We start from the raw sequence: 20984 nt of genomic DNA on the forward strand, positions 1-20984 counted from the left end.
GAACTACTACTTCAGCTGTTAATCCCTACGTCCAGATGCTTGTTCTAGGATTTCCTTCCAAAAAAACATGGTTTAAAAGGTTTATTGTGCACCCTGGGAAATCATTAGATCGGGACTGTTTTGCCCCAGAAGTTCAGAGATCAGAATTGTGAGTTGCTCAAGAAAAATACCTTTCTGATGGTCTCCTTTGATAAGTGGAATCTGCTCAGCTGAAGACAGTCATTGCAGTGACTGAGGGGAGACTGCCTAGATTATGACAGCATGAAGTCTTAATGCTGGATGAACAAACTCTGAAGGGAACTATTAAGTTTATTCTCTAATATCTGTAATTATCTGCTCTCTCAGTTCTAGGAATGAAGCTGCTACCTAGACTAAGCAATGTACAAATACAGAATTGCACTGTTTATTTTCAAGTTCCTTATTCCAGACTAGGGTGGGTAGGAAGGGTGAGGAAGAAAGTAGTAATGTGAAAGATGCCTATGTGATGATTAAGTATTCAGCTTTTCAGTTGTCTTTTTGTTGTTTTTATCTCCTCCCAAGCCCACACACCCAGTCTTGTAACTGATGATCTGACTGACCTGCCCTCTGAAACTTCCTCACTCTTCTTTAAGCAGGCGGTGGCAACCTTTTGTGAAACCAAGAGCAAGACACTATGAAATGAGGGGGCAGTATTAGTTTGGTTGCTGACCTACCAGACTAGATTTGTTCTGATGCTAAAATTGAGACGCCAGCAAGCAATTCTTGACTACTTCAAATTTTGAGCACTTAATCAATTGAATCAATTCCATGCTTTCCTTTGAATCCCTCATCATGTCTAAAAGTGAAGCCAGATTTCTGCATTACCTTATATTGCAACAAAATGATAATTTAAGATGCCTCATATAATTTTAAAGAAGTAATGATATATTAGTGTTTACGACTGGGAAAAGAGCTGCCTTGCTACTTTTTGACAATCATAATTTTTCATAAAACATGAGTAGTCTTGCACAGAACACTTACTCTAATGAGAGACTCAACTCCAAAATATTTGAGAAGTTATGATAACAATTATAGTCAATCTATTGTTTTGAACTGGGGTATATGTATCTTGACTATTGTTTGAAAAACTTACGGTGTTTTCTGACTGAATTCCTTCTGACAAAAAATCGCTGGAGTTGGTCTTTATGCTACTACCACAAGATACCTTTCTCTAAATTATTTCTGCTATTATGAAGAGAACTGCAAAGGAAATGAGGAGCTTCCTATGTAATCAACTGGTCAACTGCTGTTTCCTCTATCGGGAATAGTGTTGGCGATTACTCACAGTCGCTGTGTTTGCATTGTTGTCCTGAGCATGGAATAAGAGACTGTGAAGCAGTAGAAAAAAAGGAAATACAGTGGCCATGCAGTTACAGAATACTGCAGTTACATAAAGAAAGTAGCTTTTTACACCCCTAGTTAAGCTTTTGAGTGCTACTCTGTTTTAATGACTGGTAGCATAATGAAAGTTACCTTTAGCAGATCTCACTGAGCTTTTAAAACATGTTTATGCCACCCTGTCTCTGAACTGACTTTGTTAACTGACTGTTTTTAAAAATCTCATTGTCTTTTAATAATTTTGTTTACCCTCCTCCTCTGGCTTTGTTTACCCTCCTCCTCTGGTTTAAACTTTGGAGATTCTGGGCTATAAAACCTGTCAGTGTTTGTGTGTGGACAACATCTGATGCAGCAGTGTTTGGCGAAAGATCTCTTGGCACTGCTGAGTAATTCTTGTACCATTTGTGTCATTCCTGCTTGAACTAAACCCCCTTGCCTTTTTATGCTCCGGACGTTTAAAAAAAAAGTTGAAGGCTAGAGTTAGAAGCTGGTGATTGGAGCTCTAATGGACTCTGCACTTGGTGGCTCCTGATGTCTTGGAGAAAATACTGTTTACAATAGAAAATAACACCACTTTGGTATTTGATACCTTTAGTTACTTTTTGTTGAAGCAGTAGAAAACTGTGTATATTTGTGTATAGTGCTACTCATAGGTGTGGGTTGCTATGTCCTCTATGTAGTACTAAAACAAAAACATGGCTAAAGTTCTCTTCAGTTAAATGATTTAATAATTGAATTACAGTCTGATTTTATTTTAATAGCCTTTTTTAGGTCTATTATAGTGAGTTTCAAATACTGTGTTACTTTCATAATGTATTATTTGTTCATCCTTAGGCAAGTGAAATAGATGTTTAGACAGGGATGATGAAATTCCTGCATTCCCACAGATAACCAGTTTATTCCCACCGTGGAAGCCAGCTTCTGTCATACAGCTGATTGGTTGGATTTCTGGATCTGCAGAAGCATTCCTTGCCTCTGCAAACTACTGTTGTTGATTTTATTTTGGGTGTCAATAGCTACCCAAGGGAAAAGTATGTAGATGAGGTTTCATACTTTTAGCTGGAGCTGGTAAAATAGCTTTCTAGCTGCAAGAGAGTGCTCCTTTGACCCCTTCTTCAATTGAACAGGTTTGTTTGGGTTTTTTTAATCCCTCCTTTATGCCGGCATTGGGTTTTATGTGACTCCATGGTGAAGTTCTTAGGGAAGCTGGGAGACTAAGATTAGTTCTTGTTGGGCTTTTCTCCCTGAACTGGCTCATTAGAGTTCTCCTAAATGCTTGTGTTGAAACAATTATAATGACACACAGCTGGAGTAGGGGTAGACAAGGGTAGGGAAAACCCCTTCCAATGTAACTGTTAGTTGCCATTGGATTAGTTTAACGTTGTATTTTCCCTTGCTGCCACAAGCGGGATTTACAGATTTTCTCTTGAGGTAGCCATCCACTAATCAACAATTAGGGACTTCTTGGGGAATTTATTTCTAGGTCTATGTGACTAATACCTTCAGTGTTCTGTAATAATATGGAAGATACATAAAAGAAGAAAGTATTTATTTTTAGAGATTTTCTTGTTAGATAAGCCTGTTTAGAGAGTAGGATCTTTCAGCCAATGAACTTGCTTCCAGTCTGGCAAAACAGACACTTGTAGATTGGGAGCAAGTGTGGAACCCCATTGGGGAAAAGGAAGTTGGTAGTAATTGGAATGTAAAATCCTTCTTGAGTGAGAAGGGTGCCAGCTCAAGTACAAAACATTAAAGTGTATTGTTGTGTTGATAGCTACATGGTATCTTCTCTTTCAAATCTGAAAGTAAACAGAGCATTGAGGGAGTAAAATCAGAAGCAAGGTAACTTTTTGGTTTTTGGTTGTGCCGGTGCCTTAGGAAGAAACCTTTTTATATGCTTAGGAGTGCTTTGAGCTAGCTTTTGTGTTAGAATGGAGGATTTTGTAGTATGAGAGCAGTCAAAAGAAAACATCACAAAACAGGGAGTACAAAACCACTGTCAGTATGAAGATATCGTAAATGGTGTTTCTGCAGAGAAAGCCCTTTTCTAGCTGTCAGCAGTTGTTTTTAAATGCAACTGAGGCTGAATGTCATTCACAAAGCCCAGTGCTTGATGAAATTGTTGCCAGAGATTATACAACAGGTTTAAGTAGGATTTGCAGAGAGAAGGCTATCAGCAGATGAATTTTACCAAACTATTAGAATTACTGTATAGATTTTTCACAAGCTATCTGTGGCCTTGGTAGTCCAACATTCAGATAACTAATGATGTTAATAAAGTGCTTTGTAAGTTTTAAGAAATTTCCCAATTCCTTTAAATATAAAAAGCAGTAATTCAAAATGAGGATTCCTGGAGGAGTTTTTGAGTGACTGAATTAAAAAAAAACAAACCCAAACAAACAAAAATACAACTCTTTTTGAGACATGCTCATGTTTGAAAGTTGTAATGTCAACCCCCCCTTTTTTTTTTTTCAAGTATTCAAGGTAATGCTTTTTAATGGGGAAAACTGTGTGGCAGTTTCCTGTGTTAATTTGAAACATGTTTGGTTGTATCTGTAGTGAATGAATACCTTTTTTTTTCCTGGATGTGTGGTAGAAGTAACCAGAAGGATGTCTCAGCTTGTGTATGTGTATTTTTACTCTTGACAAAGTTGCATATATTAGCGGTGTGGTTGTGTGTCTTTGGCTATGGCACAGATCCTCTCAATAATTTCATGCATCAGTGCAGATTTTCAGTTTGGGGTCTTTTTCAGAACTATTTTTCTAGGTGTTGATTATTCCATAGCCTGAAGTATGGCTGATTTGCCCTTAAAAAGCAAAGAGGAAAGTATTTCGGGTAGGGAAGAAAAACAGTAGTAGTTCAAAAAGAGGTCCTTTACCCCATTTCTCTAGAATTTGTTACAGTAAAATTGCATTTAGTGGTACTTTTTGACCTTACAATGTTACTTAAAACCTGCTTGACTAGCATAACTTATTTGGGAAATATTTTTTTGAAATCTAGTCAGAGGTTTTATTTAAATCAGAATGTTGAGTTTTGAGGTATTTTTATTTTTTTTCATACAGATTCCAGGCTGCAGTTTGTCTACTTCAGGAGAATCAGGTGCTTGTTTTTCTGTTAGGCTTGTTAGCATTCCTGCTTCAAACTCCTGACTAATTAGCCCGGTTGCCAAAGCTCCTCCATGCAGTGTATCAGATAGCACCAGCGTTTTTCTGGTTCAGTCAGTGTAACTGGATGTCTTAACCCTGTACGATGCTTATTCCAGCTCATCCCACAGGACTGAGAAGCCTGTGGGATGAGCTGGAATAAGCATTGTACAGGTTACTTGATTGTAACACAGTCAAGTTTATCATTACAGAGTAAAACTTGGCTCAGACTTTACTGGCTGTGTCAGCATAAATACATGGCATGACCCTTGTTGCATTATGTAAAAATGATTCTGTTTTTATAGTTTCTTTTGATAGCCTCATCATACTAAAGCCTGATACTAAAATAGTAAAAATGCAGTGCTAATTACAAGAAATTATTCCAGAAGTTGTTCATTTAAAGGATTGTTAGTGTCGGGTTTTTTTTTGTCCTGTAGTGAGAGTTTATTTATATTATTTCCAAAATAGAGGTTATACTGAAAGCAAATAAATATTAATGTTTTGTCAAGTGAATGTGAGGTGGTTGAAGTGGGCATGCTTTCTGTGCTGCTCTATGTATTTGCTGGTGACAGCTTATCAATGGGCACCAGCTTGTCAAATTTGGGTTTTATTTGGTCTGTTGGTTCTTTGATTGAATCTTCAGCCTATGTCAGGTGTGTGAAGTTGCCACTGTAAGAGGTCAGAAATGGACAAGAAATTTGATTTAGTTTGTACTAAATAGTGTATGTACTTCTGGACACTAGAGAACCCATATGGGAGGGAAATGTTAAGAATAATTTTATTTGTGCCATCTATAATAAAACTGATCAGCTTTTGGAAGACAGCCACAAGAAACCAGGCTTCATGAGTATGATTGCTGGTGGAAATGTTTTTTTTTTCCATAATGCAGCTTTCTGCAGTAAGTAGATTGACATTTCTGTTAGAGATACTTCTTTTTGAGTGAAAACTCAGTATGTTTTCAGCTTTTAGTAGTTTCACAGATGAATTTGCAGACTACTGTTATTTTTTATGGTTTTAAGACTGTTTCTAAGACATTCTTGTATCAAAGTTTTATTACAGAGGAAAAACTGTAATCTTTTTAAGTTGTGGAGAAATTATCATGTAACTGAAATCTAACAGTTTGTATGCCAGTTATAGAAATTGCCTTAAGATAACAGTATTCTAAATTTTACTTTGTGACTGTAGAAAATTAATTTATCTAAATGCCTTGTGATTGTGGACTAAGTCTTTAAAATATTTGAGAGATTTGCCGTTCCTGTAACAAACTACAGTTTCCACTTAGCTCATCAGGACTGCCAGTCTCTGCTAGGCTGCTGCATTTCTGCTGCCTTCTTTGGTCTGGTGCTTATCTGACCTGTGTCAAGACTTCACAGCCGAGCCAGCATAGCCTGAGACAAAAAGCAGTAAGAGCCCGCTGGCTTATCGTGCTGGAGGCAGGTACGTGCTGATGCTGGTGCGGAAATGGGAATGAAGTGTCCAGCTTGGCATGCTGTTTCATGGTTCCTTGGTTGCTGTTTCATGGTTCCTTCAAGTTAACACAAGGTGCATCAGGACAGTTTCCCCCAGCTACTGGCACTGACAATTTCCTTCGCACTGAATGAAGGGAAGGGAAATATCTTCCAAGTTAACCTGATTCATGTTGCTGTACAGCTGCAAGATGCTGGTGCCTGGCATAAGAGAAGAGGTGGGAATGAGTGTGTCAGTATGAGGAAGTGCTTTCTGCAGCACTAGAGTTTCTGTTGCTGACTGTGTGTCTGCACTTTTAATGTCAAAGTGAGTAAGGGCAGTCTTTTTTGTGGCCTGATTGATGTCTGAAGATGTTTTAAATACAGGGATTGCAGCTCTGCAACTAGCAATAACAGTGAAAAATCAGACTTCCAGTGCCTGAACTTTCATTCTCACCCTTCAATTTTTCTGTTGTATTTTGGTTTGAGGTGGATGTAATAACCTGTTTCTTTTCCTCTAAATGGAACTGTTCAAAAGGAACAGTTTTTAACACAGTAAATAATATGGAGAACTCTGATTTATTTCAGTGGGTTTTTAAGATGCATCTGAAAAATGTTATAGAGGATAGTCTGTACTTTTAATTCTTCTCCTCTTAAGTTTTCTGGCGTTGCTCCTTAGCAATTGTCTTAGTTGCACAACAGTTGACAGGTTGTAAATAAATAGTAGAAAGGGAAGAAATGTTTCACTGAGGCCCATTGCTATTTGTTATTTTTCCCCTTTAAATATGTCATGTTAATTCAAAGGAGGCTTTGTTTGGTTTTGATTTGCTTTTTACCTGGTCTCAGGTATGATTGAGCTCTGCCTGTACCTCTCTCCTGTTGTTGGAGGCCTTCAGGGTATTTTGATACACCAGATGTACATAAATTAATTTCTGTTTCCTTAATGTCATATCACCACCTTCAAACAATTTTCCTAATGATAATAATAACAACAACTTTCTTAACAAGCTTTTGTTGGGTATAATCTTTTCAGAGTATGTGTTGACAGTTGCTGCAAGGCCCTCAGTATAAGGGTATTGGGAGAGTCTTTGTATGATACCAGCATTAATATAGTTTGCAACTGGTGGTATGTTTTAACTTGGGGATCTGATTTAATCTTCTGTAGCTTTATTTTTATATTGAATGTAATCAGGCTGATGAATGATTAAATAGTTACCAAACTGTTGGTAGTGCTTACTGTTGAAAACATGTTTTGTTTGATTTCTTCAGTTAACTGCAGGTTTCATTTTGTACAAAGAACAGATATGTGTGTTCTCTGGTTGGTTGTGTAAATGCTGTCCACCGCAGCTTAACAAAGCACACCCTGCAGGGGGCAGGCAGCAGCTGTGTTGCAAGTGCTGTGCTGATTTTGCTGATCAGTACAGTTGGTTTGAAAATTAAGGATTGTAAAGTAATGTCTGTCATGCTTTCGGGGAATGCCCTTGGCAAATTGTTGGTTTTTTTTTTCATTTATAATGAAAAACTGCTTTTTGACTCATAAATCTTATGTGAAGACAGTTCATGTTGCTTGTGTAATAATATGTTTTGTAAAAGGTTATGAAAACTTTGGTGTATTCAGAATGAAGTAAGGTTGATGGCACCTCAGAATGTGGCACTGGTAAAAGACTACTCTGAAAACAACTTGTTTTGTTTTATTTTATTTTGAAGTCAGTAGGACCTTCTTCATCTACCTGGTGTAGATGGGTCTCTTTTCAAGCTTGATTTTTTGATCTGTGAGATGTAAGTTAGCAGGAAAGTATTGAAGATTACAATAGTGTTTGTTTAATCCCAAGAGTTTTTGTGTTAATTAGTCTTGCTGTTGGGTGCAGATAAGCAACAGGAAGCAGGGACAGTGCATATAAAGTATACAGTAAAATATCTACATCTGTGATATTTCAGGGTTCATATGGGCATTAAAGCTGCATTTATAAAAGTCAATCCTTTTTTTAGTTGATGTAATAATTATACAAAAGTCTTTTGGTCTTAGTTTAAGATTTTGTGTACTGTTTGTCATTTAGTGCAGTGGCTTTTGCATTGACTTCATTGCATTACATTTATATTGTGAAAGTGTTTATAGTACCCTCTTGTCTTTTGGTTTCGAGTTTTTGTTTCAAAATGTAGTGGGGCTGGTTCCTAAGATGCAATTTTCCTCAGGAAAATAAAGAGGAGGTTTCTTAGTTATGATCTTCATGTCGTAGGTTATTGGTAATTCTGACAGAAAGCTCAGCTGTTGGTCCTGCTTCTGTGAACATTACAGTATCTAAAGTGTGGCAGAATGACTCATTCTGTAGTGGAAAGTCTTTGTTGATCCAGGTGTCAGAGGTTTGTTAGAGGAAGTAAAGCTGATGAAAATTATTTTTTTATAGGAGCTGTTTTTTCATCTGTATTGTTCTTCCTTTCTTTTGTTAGATTAAAGGTAGTCTTTTATCATGAAGCTGCACTTTTTGAAGTTAACTCAAAAACTGTAGCTTAACAAGAACACTGTGTTTCTTTTCTACATAGGAAACAGTTTATAACAGTTACCAGGATTTTAAAAAACAAATTATTTGAAATTCCTTTTTAATAAACTGTCCTCAAGTTTCAAGTTGAGCAGTCATTATGGGAATTGAGTGCTTGAACTGGGAACGAGTGCTAGAAAAATCACCCTCATGTAATTTCACAGTGCTTATTGACTTACCGATTAAAATAGGTTTTAAAATATTATAGGATTAAAAAAAAATATTCTTGTACTCATTAGAATTCCAGAGATTTGTTGTGTACATATGGCTTTTGGAGAGGCAAAGGAAGAAATTCCATTTTACTGTGTAGACTGACAACAGGTCAGATGCAAAGATATTATATGAATGTTTCAGAATAATACTGTTCAATGAAAGTACTGTTTCTATGCTGACCTGTTATATCAATATTGTGACCCGAATTCATTTGAAAGCAACTTGTATGTGCTTTAATTCTACTTTTTTTTTTTTTTTTTGTGCTGTTGATTGGTTTTATTGTTTTTTATATTCTATTAGCAAAACTCCTGAGCAGCAAGCACATGTACCTGAATAGTAATTGCTGCTTAGTTCTCTGTAGATTTTTGCTTGCAGAATGTGAATGGGGCAGGAAGAAAGATGTGATGTTCTTAGTGCTGGATTTTGGTATTTTCTAGATGCAGTCATGCAGAATGTGCTTGCAAGGCAAACAGTGTTATCAATGCAGCTGAAAGAGATCAAAGCCTCTTGGAGGGGGTGCAGATGAGGATTTCTGAAGAGAAACTTGTATATTCTCTGCTGCTCCAGAGACTGAATAGTTTACAGAATGGGTAGTGTGTAATAACTCTTAAGTATTGAAGTATGTAGTGCTTTGTGATGCATACAGGTGGGATAGGAGTTTTAACAGCCTATGGGTATTCTTTGCTGGTTTATGGGAGTAGTAGTTTGATCTCATTAATTGCTGTGCCCTGCATATTGTGATAAATACTCTCATTATCTCTGACACTTTAAAGCAGGGGTTTCCTTTCTCATGTGAGCATGGCTGTAGATTATGGCTCCTGGATACTACTGTTTTGTTTGCAGAAGCTTCTCAGATTCTTCAGGAAGTCCAGGTTTCCCTGCTGCAAATCCCATTGTGTCACAATGCAGGCTTTTTCTGAGCTTCATGTACAGTGCAATCTTTTTATCTCTTTCGTCTTGTTTTTGTATTCCTTCTTGACTACTGTATTCTTGTGTAAAAAGAGTGGGATGATTGGCAGAAAGAGAGGTTTGGAGAACGATGGTTTTTTGTGGGAATTTTCTTTGTTTTGAATTGCCAAAGTATTAAACAGCTTTGCCTTCCGTAATTATTAACACTTCTCACATGTGTATATATAACCACTCTTCATAGAGTAGAGAGGGGAGCTTGAAATGTTTTTCCCTCCCTCTTTTACTTGCATTTCTCTGTATCTTAACTTCAAATGAGTGATATTGATTATTACTGCTTTAAAGCAGAAATCCACCCTTGACAGTAAGTAACTGGGAACTAGATTTAAAGATAAGACTGTTTTGAGAAACCTCAGTCACTTTTGTGAAGCCTCATGGGAAACATTGGTGAGAATTGGTGTGATAACTTATACCTCACATCTTCAGTTTTAGTGTGACTTAAGTGTGACTGACTTAGTTATGTATTTAAGTTTGTTTGCTTCCTGCTTTTGTAATGCTCTTTTTCATTTAATGATGGTCTGAGGTCCTCAAGGAGAATGTCAGAGTAATGTGATAGCACTGAGAAGGCAGATGTTTTCTAAGAATGTTTAATGGAAGCTTTTCACAAGATTTTGTAGAATTTTGAGGTAGTTTCACTTTATGAAAGTGTTTCAGATGTTTCATTCTGATGCTTTTGTGTGTTTTTATTTTTGTTTTCTGAAGACACACTTTTGGAGCATTTATCCCATTGGCTTTGAAGGAGTTAGTGGCTGTCATTGACTTGATGCAAGTAGTCATTGCTAGGGATTTGAAATGCTTCTATAAACTCCTTCCTTTGTGCCTAATGAAAAGATGCTGCAGCTTACTTTTGTTCGTAAAACGAAGAAACAATGGTTAACTGGCAACTATTATGTAAGTTGAAACCTTTTGAGTAGGATATGTTTTTGCAAACTACCATAACTTCATTTGATACTGATAAAAAGGAATAATTATGCTTCGTGTTTGAGGAAAGTTGCCTTTATTATTTGAAAGGCCTAAAAAGCTGACTTTCGCTATATGATCTTCAAAATGTGTTTTGCAGTCTAGATGCTCAGAATGAAAATTTTGTGAAAATTGACTGTACTTGTGTGGCTGAAGACCAGTCTGTGTCCTTGCATTCCTACATGATCCATAAACTTCTACAGCAGATATATAAAATACCAAACGTGATCGATAATAGAGCTAAAATTGTTCATGCATATAAACTCCTGAGAGGAATTTAGGAGTGTTCATACATTTAAGTAATCAGTCATTCTTGAAATCTGGAAAACATTTTAATTTCTTTTTATTAAATGATAAATGACAGTTATTATTTTTAGAGAAAGATGGTTTCAAAAGATTTTTTTAAGCGTTTTCGGGGAGATTCCTTCACTTACAAGAAGGTATCAGGGAATAATAGATACTTCTGTATCTACTTAGTTTAGGACAAGTGATTTTTGTTCTTTAGCCTCTTTTCTTGACACAAGTTCATATTATAAACTGCAGTGACCAGCAGTTTTGACAAAGAAATTCAGTAGTGAATGAGTTTGAGGTTGAAACAAAAACTCTGAAAAATAAGCACTTTAATGCAGAGTTAGAGTGGAAGTTTAAGTGCAGTGCCTACCTTGTGTCTGAGTGTGAGTGGTGGCATCTGTTTCTGTGTAGTTGGGATTTATTTATCTGCTAAGCACGTGACTGGAAAGTTAAATATGTCTTGAACTGCAGCTATACACACATGCAATATTAAAAAAATAATGTAGACTAGAAGTGGTTATTTGGGGTTTTTTTTGGTCTCCTATTTCCTGATTTTTTGAAATGTGAAACCAATTACTGCCATGTCATCAAATACTTTTATTTAAATCTGTAATAGTCTAAGCAATGCCCCAAGGTACAGTTTGCAATGTAATGGAAATTAAACATTCAAAGGACTTTATATGGGGAAGTGATAGAAGATTGGGATGCTGTTGTGCAGTCTTTTTTTTTTTTTTTTTTTTTTTTTTTTAACAGAAAACTTTGGAAAAAGTAGAGGGGAAGGGACAAGGACATGGTTTATGGGGACACAGCCTGAGAAGCTACTGTAGAAGAGATTGGGGGAAAATGGACAGTCAGTGGTCACTGCCTTCAGTTGTTTTTATATCCAGGTTGTCAAATGGCAGTATTTTGCTTCTTTTGGAAAATGAAAAGAAAACTTGCTTAAACAGACGTTGTATCTTGAGAATTCAGAATGTACTTTTGTCTGCTTTGTTAGTACCTGGAAGTAGAAATAAGTTGTAACTTCCATTGTTATTATTATTGATATTACTAATAGTAACAACAACAACAAACATAAACATGTTGTTTAGAAAGCTTCTTGGATTGTCCTTCTCTGAATGCACCTGTGTTCCATTCCCTTGCTCTTTAATCTCTACTGTGTTATTAAAAAATCCTACAGATTAAAAGCATGGCTACTTGGCAGTAGAATGTGTCCTCAGTAAAATAATCTGCTCTCCCAAAAAAAAAAAAAAAACCCACCTCAAACCAAAAAACCGCTTTGAAAAAAGCTACTTGAAACTTATCTCATTATGTACTCACACAGTACATAATGCATGCAAAAGATTAGGAATGTGCTCATTTTTCTCTTTTAAAATTCTTGCTTCAGCAGGACCTTGAGGTGGTGGGGAAAACTTTGTATAAAGGGAAATAAAAGTTCTAAATTCTAAATAAAAGCACATGATTGTGCTTCATGATACTTCTGCAGAAGGTTTATGTGTTGTCTTTTGCAATGATCAAACAAGTGGATTGAAACTTAAAGGTGATTATAAAAATACTGTGGCTGTTTTGTGAAGCATCATGGTTAAGGAGTATTAGCAGGAGAGACAACCATTTAAACCAAATCTGCACAAAAGTGTGCATGGAATGTGGCTCGGAATATTACCTTTGATAATGCTTTCCTTTCTAGAGATCATGACACAATTAGATTAATTTTTCTTGCAAAAAGTACGGAATTTTCCAAGCCAGTTGGAAATGCAGCATACTGGCACTAGGGAAGCTTGGTAAAGCTAAAAGGGGCAAGTAAGTAGGCAACTACTTATGCCTGCTGAGAGTTAAAGATGCTGTGCTGGAGGTTCAGACCAAAAGCATGCCAGCTATCGAAGGAAGTGTGAAAGGAAGCTGGCATGACTGAACATCAGGCAAAGATAGTTACTAGAAAGCTAAAATAGTATCCAAATGAGGAAAATTGTGAGGATATAAAATCTGACAAGTAGAATATAAAAGCATGAGATTAAAAAAAAAAAAAATTGAGGAATGCTTTCAGATCAGCATTTGTTAAGAGTGATAAAGGCAGGAAAGCAAGTTACTAGAACTAGAGAATCTTTTTCCAATAACGGAAGGAAGTGAGAGATGAAGTAATTTTACTAAGTGGTCTGTAATGGCTCTGTTAGGTGGACACCTTCAGGTTGTTGGATGCAAATGCACTCTGAAACCAGTATTACAAAGGATGTTCACCCGTGATGTTCTGTGTGAGAAGAAACTGTGTTAACCTACAGAATTCATGGACATGTGGTGTCTGTTATAATAGACTGTGGAAAGGTCAACAGGACTTAGAAAAGAAGTTGTGCTTCAGACTTTTGGAACTCATTGGGGGAGTTTTCAAGAACACGTGTAAGGGAAGCTCTAATTCACTATGATTGGTAGGGTTTCCAGAAGTTATTAGGTAGCCTTCTGCATGAGAGAAGCAAGTCCTTGTATGGATAATTAGTTAATAATTTGGTATATATAATTAAAGACAAGAAATAAAGTAGTCAGTAGTACTTTTGATAGGTGAGTAGTAGCTGTTTGCATCTGAAGAATTATACCCATGGCTGTATAAAGTGCAGTTAAGTTCAGAGTGTATGCAGAGATGGGAGTTAGCTGTGGAAACTGTAACTTCTTTCAGGAAGGAACACTGTATTGCTAAGCACAATACATAGTTCTGTGGGAACAGCAGTGCAGGCTCAGAAAGATTAATTCTGTAAATTGTTCAGATAACAACAGAGAATAAAACACAATTGGCCATTGTTGAGGTCCATGGTGCATTTCATTGGACTGCTGTGTTGGTGTAGGCTTGGGAATATCCTCAGAATAGCAGTTCTTATTTCTGCATGTATCTAGGTGACATAGATGTTTGTCTAAGTGTAGGTTATTTGACTTTTTAATTCCTTTTTAAATATTCTTATTTTTTCCTTTCTTTTTGCAAAGGTCTTCTGAATGATAGAGTAGCTTCAGTAAATAGCTCTATTCTTTGCTGTTCAAAGAAGCGTTGTAATGTGTGTCCTGTGATCAGATGTAGTACTGGAAAGGGCTGTGCCTAGCATAAAATCTGTCACTGTGCTCAACAACTATGTATTTGCCTATTTCAAAGCCTCTGGAGAGTGAAGACAGGAGCAGTGATTATTAAACTGTAGACTAAACTTGACAAAGTCAACTGGAGCCTTGAATATCCTTGATTCCCCTTGAGTGCAGGGTCCCATGATTGCTGGGATTTATGCAAGGTGCAAAAGTTGGCCAGGTGGAGACCACTGGGGAACTAAAATTTGAATTTGGAGTTGTTGTTCAGACCAGTAGTGGAGTAGCATAAGCAGGCAGTATGCTCCTGAAGTTTGGTGTGCTGCAGTCGAGCAGACTCCAGTGGCAAAGGAAATCACTTGAGGATGTGAATTTACAATAGTTTGAACAAATTGCCTTTGCAGTTGTAGCGTAGCCGCCTGGCTGACAGCTGCAGTCCTTTTCTTCACCTCGTGTTGGTGCTGACGTTTTTTTCCCTCTCAGAGTGCTGAGGGAGCTGTACCAAAGACTAACCTTTCTTAAAATAAAAAGTGCAAGCATGTCAAATGGTTCCTTAAAAGGCTGCTTCTGGGACAAAGAGGTGCCAGCGTGAGAGAGGAGTGTATGAAGGGGTGAAAAGAGAGAAATTATGATCCTGTGAGTTCTGTGACAGCAAGCTGCTCCTATCAAGACACGCTGCTGTTCCTTGAGCATGCACTTTTATGGACTTGGGCTGAAGGGGCCTGTTCTCAGTTAGTGTTCAAGATGTCTCTAGGTTTGAGAAAAGAGGTTTTATTAATTCTCCTGAATATAGCTGTAAATTTGAATACTTAAAGATTCAAGTTCAGTATTTTCAGTAATAGTCCTTAATTTCTTTTTGCAGGATAGCTTTTCAAGTTTATAGTGTCCTGGTTTTTAATTCTACTGTTTTGAAAATTTTGAAAATCAGTGTAATATTTGGAGGTCTGATATTTTCACAATAAATTTATAATGAATAATAAAAGAACTCTGTACATTATAACTGTTAGCCGGCACTCAGATTTGTATTTTTATTTCTTTACAGGATCTTGAGTTTCATGGAGTAATGAGATTCTACTTTCAAGACAAAGCAGCTGGAAATTTTGCAACAAAATGTATCCGTGTCTCTAGTACTGCCACAACTCAAGATGTGATAGAAACGCTTGCAGAGAAGTTTCGGCCAGACATGCGAATGTTGTCATCCCCTAAATACTCACTTTATGAAGTTCATGTCAGTGGAGGTTTGTATTTATTCATTAAGTCCTTCCTGCATCCTCAGCACCATCATATCTGCTCCCAGCCCAAGTGTATCTTTAGCTTCACTCTCAGCTTCTGAACCACATGAGACTTGGTTTTTTTTTCTTAAATATGTTGCAGTTAATTGTTTTGGGGAGTGGTTTTCAAAACTTAGTTATACATACCAGGCCTGCAGTTAATGTAAGATTTGATTATGGTCTATAAAATGCTGTGACATCCTGTTAGTTTGTTGACATTTGTGACAGAGTTGTTATTTTTAGGATTAATAGGTAAAGACAAAATTTATAATGGGAGACTAGGCTTGTTAAATTAGACTAGTTGAGAGTACATTTTCTGTTCTTTGAAACTGTGGGCCTGTGATGGTAGCCTTGTAACTCATGTTCTTTTACTGCTGAACTGGGGAAATTCAGCTTAATATTGTTTGAAGCCATTGTGTTTCTTAAATAGATCCTCTAATGCTACCTGTGAAGAACTTGGATATCTGAATAGCCTTTGGTACTGCTAAAATTTATCTGTTAGAGATCAGAAGGTGTGTGTGGTGGTGGTGGCAGGGACAGATAAAGGAGAAACTATCTTTTGGTTGTGGGTTGGTTTTTTTTTTTTGGTATTTCAGAAGTATACACAAGTGCTTGAATGACCTTAAATTCTGCACTTGAAAGACTGAAAATAATTTATTTTTTTTCTGCCTTAGATTTCTTTAAAAATCTGTTAGTGCTGTACCTATAGTCAAAATGAAATCATTTTCTTTGTGGAACAAGTACCTGATTTTTAAAAGATGCTTGAGGCATGCAAGATCAATAGCAGTTTCCTACTGAACAAAAATAACCACAAAGACATCGTTGTTTTCCTGGGCATATATACTGTCTCCTTCTTTTCATAGGGAAAATCAAATGGCAAGACTTGCTTAAGTTTTTTAACCACTCTGTCAGTTGTTTTTCCATATACTTGAAATAGATATAATACTCTAAATGAAATTTTGTCTTGGATCTGAATAATGTCGTGGGGGCTTTTGATTTGTTTTATTGTTTAAACTTGGTAATCTTGTTTATTTTTGTGCAGTCTTTTTAGGGTAGTATTTCTCAGGCTGCAACCAGACTGTGGTCTACTTTAAAGTAAATTTAAAATAAGAAAAATAAGTATTTACAAGGCCCAGGATGTTACAGAGTGCTAAACATTTCAACTCTAAATCTAACTTCTCCTCCAGAGTGGTAATGTTGTGTTTTGAGACTTAGTTCTGACAAAGGAGTTATGCGAGACTACCTTATGGGAACCTTTACCTTACCTAGATGGATGGAGCACTTGGGCTTGTTGCTGGAAAGGGGACATGTAATTAATTCTACATTCCCAAGCTTTCTTTCTGTCCCTATACTTAACAGGAAAATATCAACTGATGTGTTCTGTTAAGCAAACCTTATGGTTTTATTAAAAATGTAACTTTTTTCAAGCTATCTTTGCTCTTGAGATACCAAGTAACTGTCACTGCTTTTCATTTTTTTGAAGAAGAAAGAAGATTAGATGTGGATGAGAAGCCTCTTGTTGTACAGTTAAACTGGAACAAAGATGATCGCGAGGGAAGGTTTGTCCTCAAGAATGAAAATGATACACTTCCTCCAAAGGTGAGTCTTTACAGAGCATGCTAGTGCTAACAGCACTTTTGAAATCTCTGGGGTTTGCTTATGTAGGAAAACATAACTTTCACTTTTGCAATTCCTGGAAACAACTGCTGCTCATGACCTTCAATATCTGGAGCAAGTATTTTAAAATACTTAAAGTGCATCTTTGCAACACAGCACTTTTGTTATCTTTTGATGGCTGGTGATGCTGTGATCCATGTAGCTGTCTAGTACTGGAGCACGCCTAGACAACTTAAAGCTTGCTGTGTTCTATTATGATGACTTGAAAAATACCTCAAATAGTATATGGTGCCACATACCAGGGGGCAATCCTGTCTCTTGCAAGGCTTTTAAAAGGAAATGCCAGGGGGAGTTAAAGAACTAAAAATTATTACCTCCTTAGGTAACATTCTGTTTCTTGAAAAAAATGGTGGAAGATTTTTCCTTTTGTGCAGGGCTTTTTGATTTGGTTTGGTATTGCTTTTTTGGTTTTTGAATATTTTTTTCTTTTACAAATGCAAAATGAATGAGCTGCCAACATCAGCTGTACAAAAATTTGCTTTAATATTAGTAATTTAAACATTAAATTAGATTAGACTTTGGCTCCTGAAGTCATATAATTATATGTATTATATGTAGCTTGGTTGCCTATAGCTATGGAAAACATGCCATTCAGTGTGGGCTATCTTAAGGCAAGTTTTTGATCTTGTGCTGAGCACTAAATTTCCTTTGCTTTTGGAACTAGAGCTTGTTAATTTTAGAAGTGCTTTGGGTATAGGGACGTGAGCTTGTACCGGGCATTTGACTACAGGATACATCCGTGTTACAGGGCAGAAGGGAAAGTTAGTGATGCCTTGCACTACATGTACCAACCCTGCGATTCCTATTAATTGAATTAAGTGATTTGCAATCTTATTCTCTATGTTCTTTGCTTCCTGATAGAAGTGAGAAAATCTGCATCTTCTTTCTCTCATGCTCTATAATCTTCTCTGCAGAAGGCAAATGAGCCTAGGATTACAGGTATCTTGTGTATGCAAGGAGCAGGAATTGAAGAAGACAACACTGGAATGACGACTTGGAAAAATATACCATTGGAGAAAAATCTTCTGAAATGTTTCTCCTCCTGCAGTTTATTCTTATCTGGTGCTCCAACACAGTTGCCTTGAAAGCAGATTAAGCACAGCATTGTTATAGAGTATTTTTACTCAGAAGCAAAAATTTGTTTTGCAGCTTCAGTTAATCTTTTGAGGCCAAGTTGATGGCAGGCTTTATTCAAGTAAAATTTTCTGCAGTTCCTTCACTTTGTTGGGTACAGTTAGTTCATACCTTCTTTGGAACGTGACATTATATTTGCCTTGTGAGCATTTGCCGTGTTTCCCTTGAGAGCATTAATCCCATCGCTGTGTAATGGAGTGTTGTTTCCTGGAGTGTTGGTTTTGGGTCAGTGATACGGTGTCTTAAACAGGTTCATCTGCAAAGTAAAACCAATACTAACTTTTCTTTGGATTGAAAGTGATGGAAGCTGTTTTAAACTCATTTATTTCAGAAAGCTCAGAGTAATGGGCCTGAAAAACAAGAAAAAGAGGGAGTAATTCAGAATTTCAAGCGAACTCTGTCAAAAAAAGAAAAAAAGGAAAAAAAGAGGCGTGAAAAAGAGGCATTGCGACAAGCGTCAGATAAAGATGATAGACTTCTTCATGGGGATGATATGTAAGTAGCTTCAACTTATTTTTTAAAACTTATATGATAATTTTTTTTAAGTGCATTTTCAAAAGAAAAAGAGTGACTTGGAAGCACATGCTAACTCAGCTTTCCCATTGCTTTGCAGTATTGGAAATCATAATAAAGTTAGGAGTAGAATGTAAAGTTTCTTTAATGCCTTTCCCCCTGTCCCCCTGTTTAAGAGGTAGAAGACTTCTTGTTTTCTTTGAAAACTAGCAGCTAGTAGTCCTTAAATAGGTTTTTTACATCAGGTATGGGTATACAACAGCATGAACCGTAGCAAAACTGAAATTCAGGTAGAAACCATCTTACAAGAACTTAAATGGGCTCTATTGCTTTTTTATCCTATGTGAAGTAATAAGGATGTATCTATTTTAAGCTCTTAATGACCTTCTTTTTATTTAAACTAACTTGGCAGTGAGAATTTTCGCCTTGCAGCTGAGGTTTACAAAGATATGCCTGAGACCAGCTTCACTCGCACAATATCCAATCCTGAGGTGGTTATGAAACGGCGACGACAGCAAAAACTAGAGAAGAGAATGCAGGAATTTCGGAGTTCTGATGGCAGACCAGACTCAGGTACTTGGAGTTCTTCTGGTTAAGTTACAAACATTTTACCGAGAGCATATTCTTAAGGCCAGCAACTCCTGTAAATTTGACTGAACTTTTGCTTTCTCCAGCATTTTTTGCGCACGGCTAGTTTATCTGGTGTGTAACTGAGCAAAGGGTTTGTGAAGGTAGGATTCCACAGGGGGGTGTTCCATGGTGAGTGCGAGTCAAAGCTTTCAGTGGTGGGCAGATTGAGAGAGAGTATGCTCATTGAGCTTGCTAACAGTGCTAAACTGGGAAAAAAGGAAGGATGGACTTAGCCTGGCAAACTGAGGAGGTCGGCTGAGATAGCTGACATTCTTTGTACTAAGAGTGACCTGATAGAAAATTCAGTCAGTAGCGTAAGTAAAGGATGTAAAGGACTGATTGTTCTGCATAAAGGATTCTGATAGATCTTGGGAATAATAGTGATTAAGTATTTCTCATTCATGGGATGGGGATATAACAACAGTGATTGTATATACTGTATATACCATTAGAAAACAACAAATGAAGCTATGTTAGAACTGCTAAAATCTGAAATTATTATCTGTTCATGGAAGAGTAGTGAAGAAAGAGTTAGAGGTGTAGAAAACATTGTCCTGAAGGAAATCTTAAATGGGCTTGTTAAAGAAAGGGGAGGTCAGCACAGACGTCCTGACAAGATGGTAAAGGTCTGTTCTTGAGCCAGGCATTGACATTATTTCATTTTAACTTCATGTAATACTGAGCATGGTGAAACACTGGGGAAACACTTCATTAGATAAATTACAGAAATATCACTGGAGATTTTTACCAGTGGAGAGATAAATCTATTTTGGGGATGTTACAGAATTTTTCTTGTATTAGTAGAGTAACAAAGTTATTTCTGAAAGGGTTTGTTCTTATATTCTGTTAGAAGTATAATTAATTACTTCATGTCTGTCTTTTTATTCTGTGGTTGCATTGTTAATTCCATTTGGTTTCCAAGGTGGGACGCTGAGAATTTATGCAGACAGTTTAAAACCAAATATACCGTACAAGACAATCCTGCTGTCCACTACAGATACTGCAGACTTTGCAGTTATTGAAGCACTGGAAAAATACGGCCTGGAAAAAGAAAATCCTAAGGATTATTGTATTGCTCGTGTAAGTTACTAAAACACAATCTTCTCACATTTCATTTGTTTTTTTTTTTCTTGCAGTAGCTTTCAAGCTAAATAGAATGACTCAGTTACTTCCGTGACTAACTTCTTCCCCCCCCCAATCTAACAGCCTCGGGAATTGTGAAGTGACATGCCAGGTTTTTTGGTTTTAAAACTTAAATCTTGTACTAAATTACTGCTTGCTGTACAAGAAAACATTAATACTGAAAATGACATATTTTTTCATTGGGCACTTTTATGGGTTTTATACCACTAAATGTGCTGGTGATTCACAGATGTATAAACTAATAGTTCACCCTGTGGATACCTAAATCTGTGCACAAAACTATTTCCCTGAACTAAGAGTGTCCTCTCTGAAGTGGAAGTGCTGAGGTGAGCTCCACTGTAAAAGGTGTATGTTGTGTGCTGTTTCCTTAAATCTTGCAGTGGTAGCTGATGCTCACTACAAACCAGAAAAGATTAAAGTGATGCACTTAATTTCAGAATTTAATTCTTTTTGGAGTTCCAAACGAATTGCATAGAATTGTTATTTCTTAGAGGTGTGGCTTTAATCAAAAAGTCCCATGGGCAGTACTGATTAAAGTTTACAAACTTCTGATAATGTTGTCTTCTCAGGGAGAACAGTGAGGCTTGAAAATACTGATCCTTTTTTGAGTCCAGTGTTTGATTACATTTTTGCTATGACTTGTCTAATAAATT

The 20984-nt window shown here is 36.8% G+C and overlaps 2 protein-coding genes across 20 annotated transcripts in view; one reads left to right on the forward strand and one right to left on the reverse strand.

Moving 5' to 3' along the window:
- The window catches only part of DACT2 (dishevelled binding antagonist of beta catenin 2), a 420082-nt gene that overhangs the window by 58695 nt on the left and 340403 nt on the right, over nt 1–20984 (reverse strand). The gene's annotated exons all lie outside the window — the stretch shown is intronic.
- Nucleotides 1–20984, forward strand: part of AFDN (afadin, adherens junction formation factor) — a 115844-nt gene that overhangs the window by 18129 nt on the left and 76731 nt on the right. For 11 of the 19 annotated variants that reach the window (XR_007777170.1, XM_030236322.2, XM_030236329.2 and 8 more), the window contains exons 2-6: nt 15006–15201; nt 16718–16833; nt 18377–18540; nt 18971–19131; nt 20111–20268. Coding sequence is in view for 18 of the 19 variants with exons in the window: in XM_030236322.2 (XP_030092182.2) it covers nt 15006–15201; nt 16718–16833; nt 18377–18540; nt 18971–19131; nt 20111–20268 (795 nt within the window). In the remaining variant the exon portion in view is untranslated. The remainder of the gene's footprint in view (nt 1–15005; nt 15202–16717; nt 16834–18376; nt 18541–18970; nt 19132–20110; nt 20269–20984) is intronic. The other 8 variants (XM_030236324.2, XM_030236330.2, XM_050972638.1 and 5 more) reach the window with 1 other exon arrangement.

The sequence above is a fragment of the Serinus canaria genome, chromosome 3, assembly GCF_022539315.1.
Source record: "Serinus canaria isolate serCan28SL12 chromosome 3, serCan2020, whole genome shotgun sequence".
Classification (NCBI taxonomy): Eukaryota; Metazoa; Chordata; class Aves; order Passeriformes; family Fringillidae; genus Serinus; species Serinus canaria.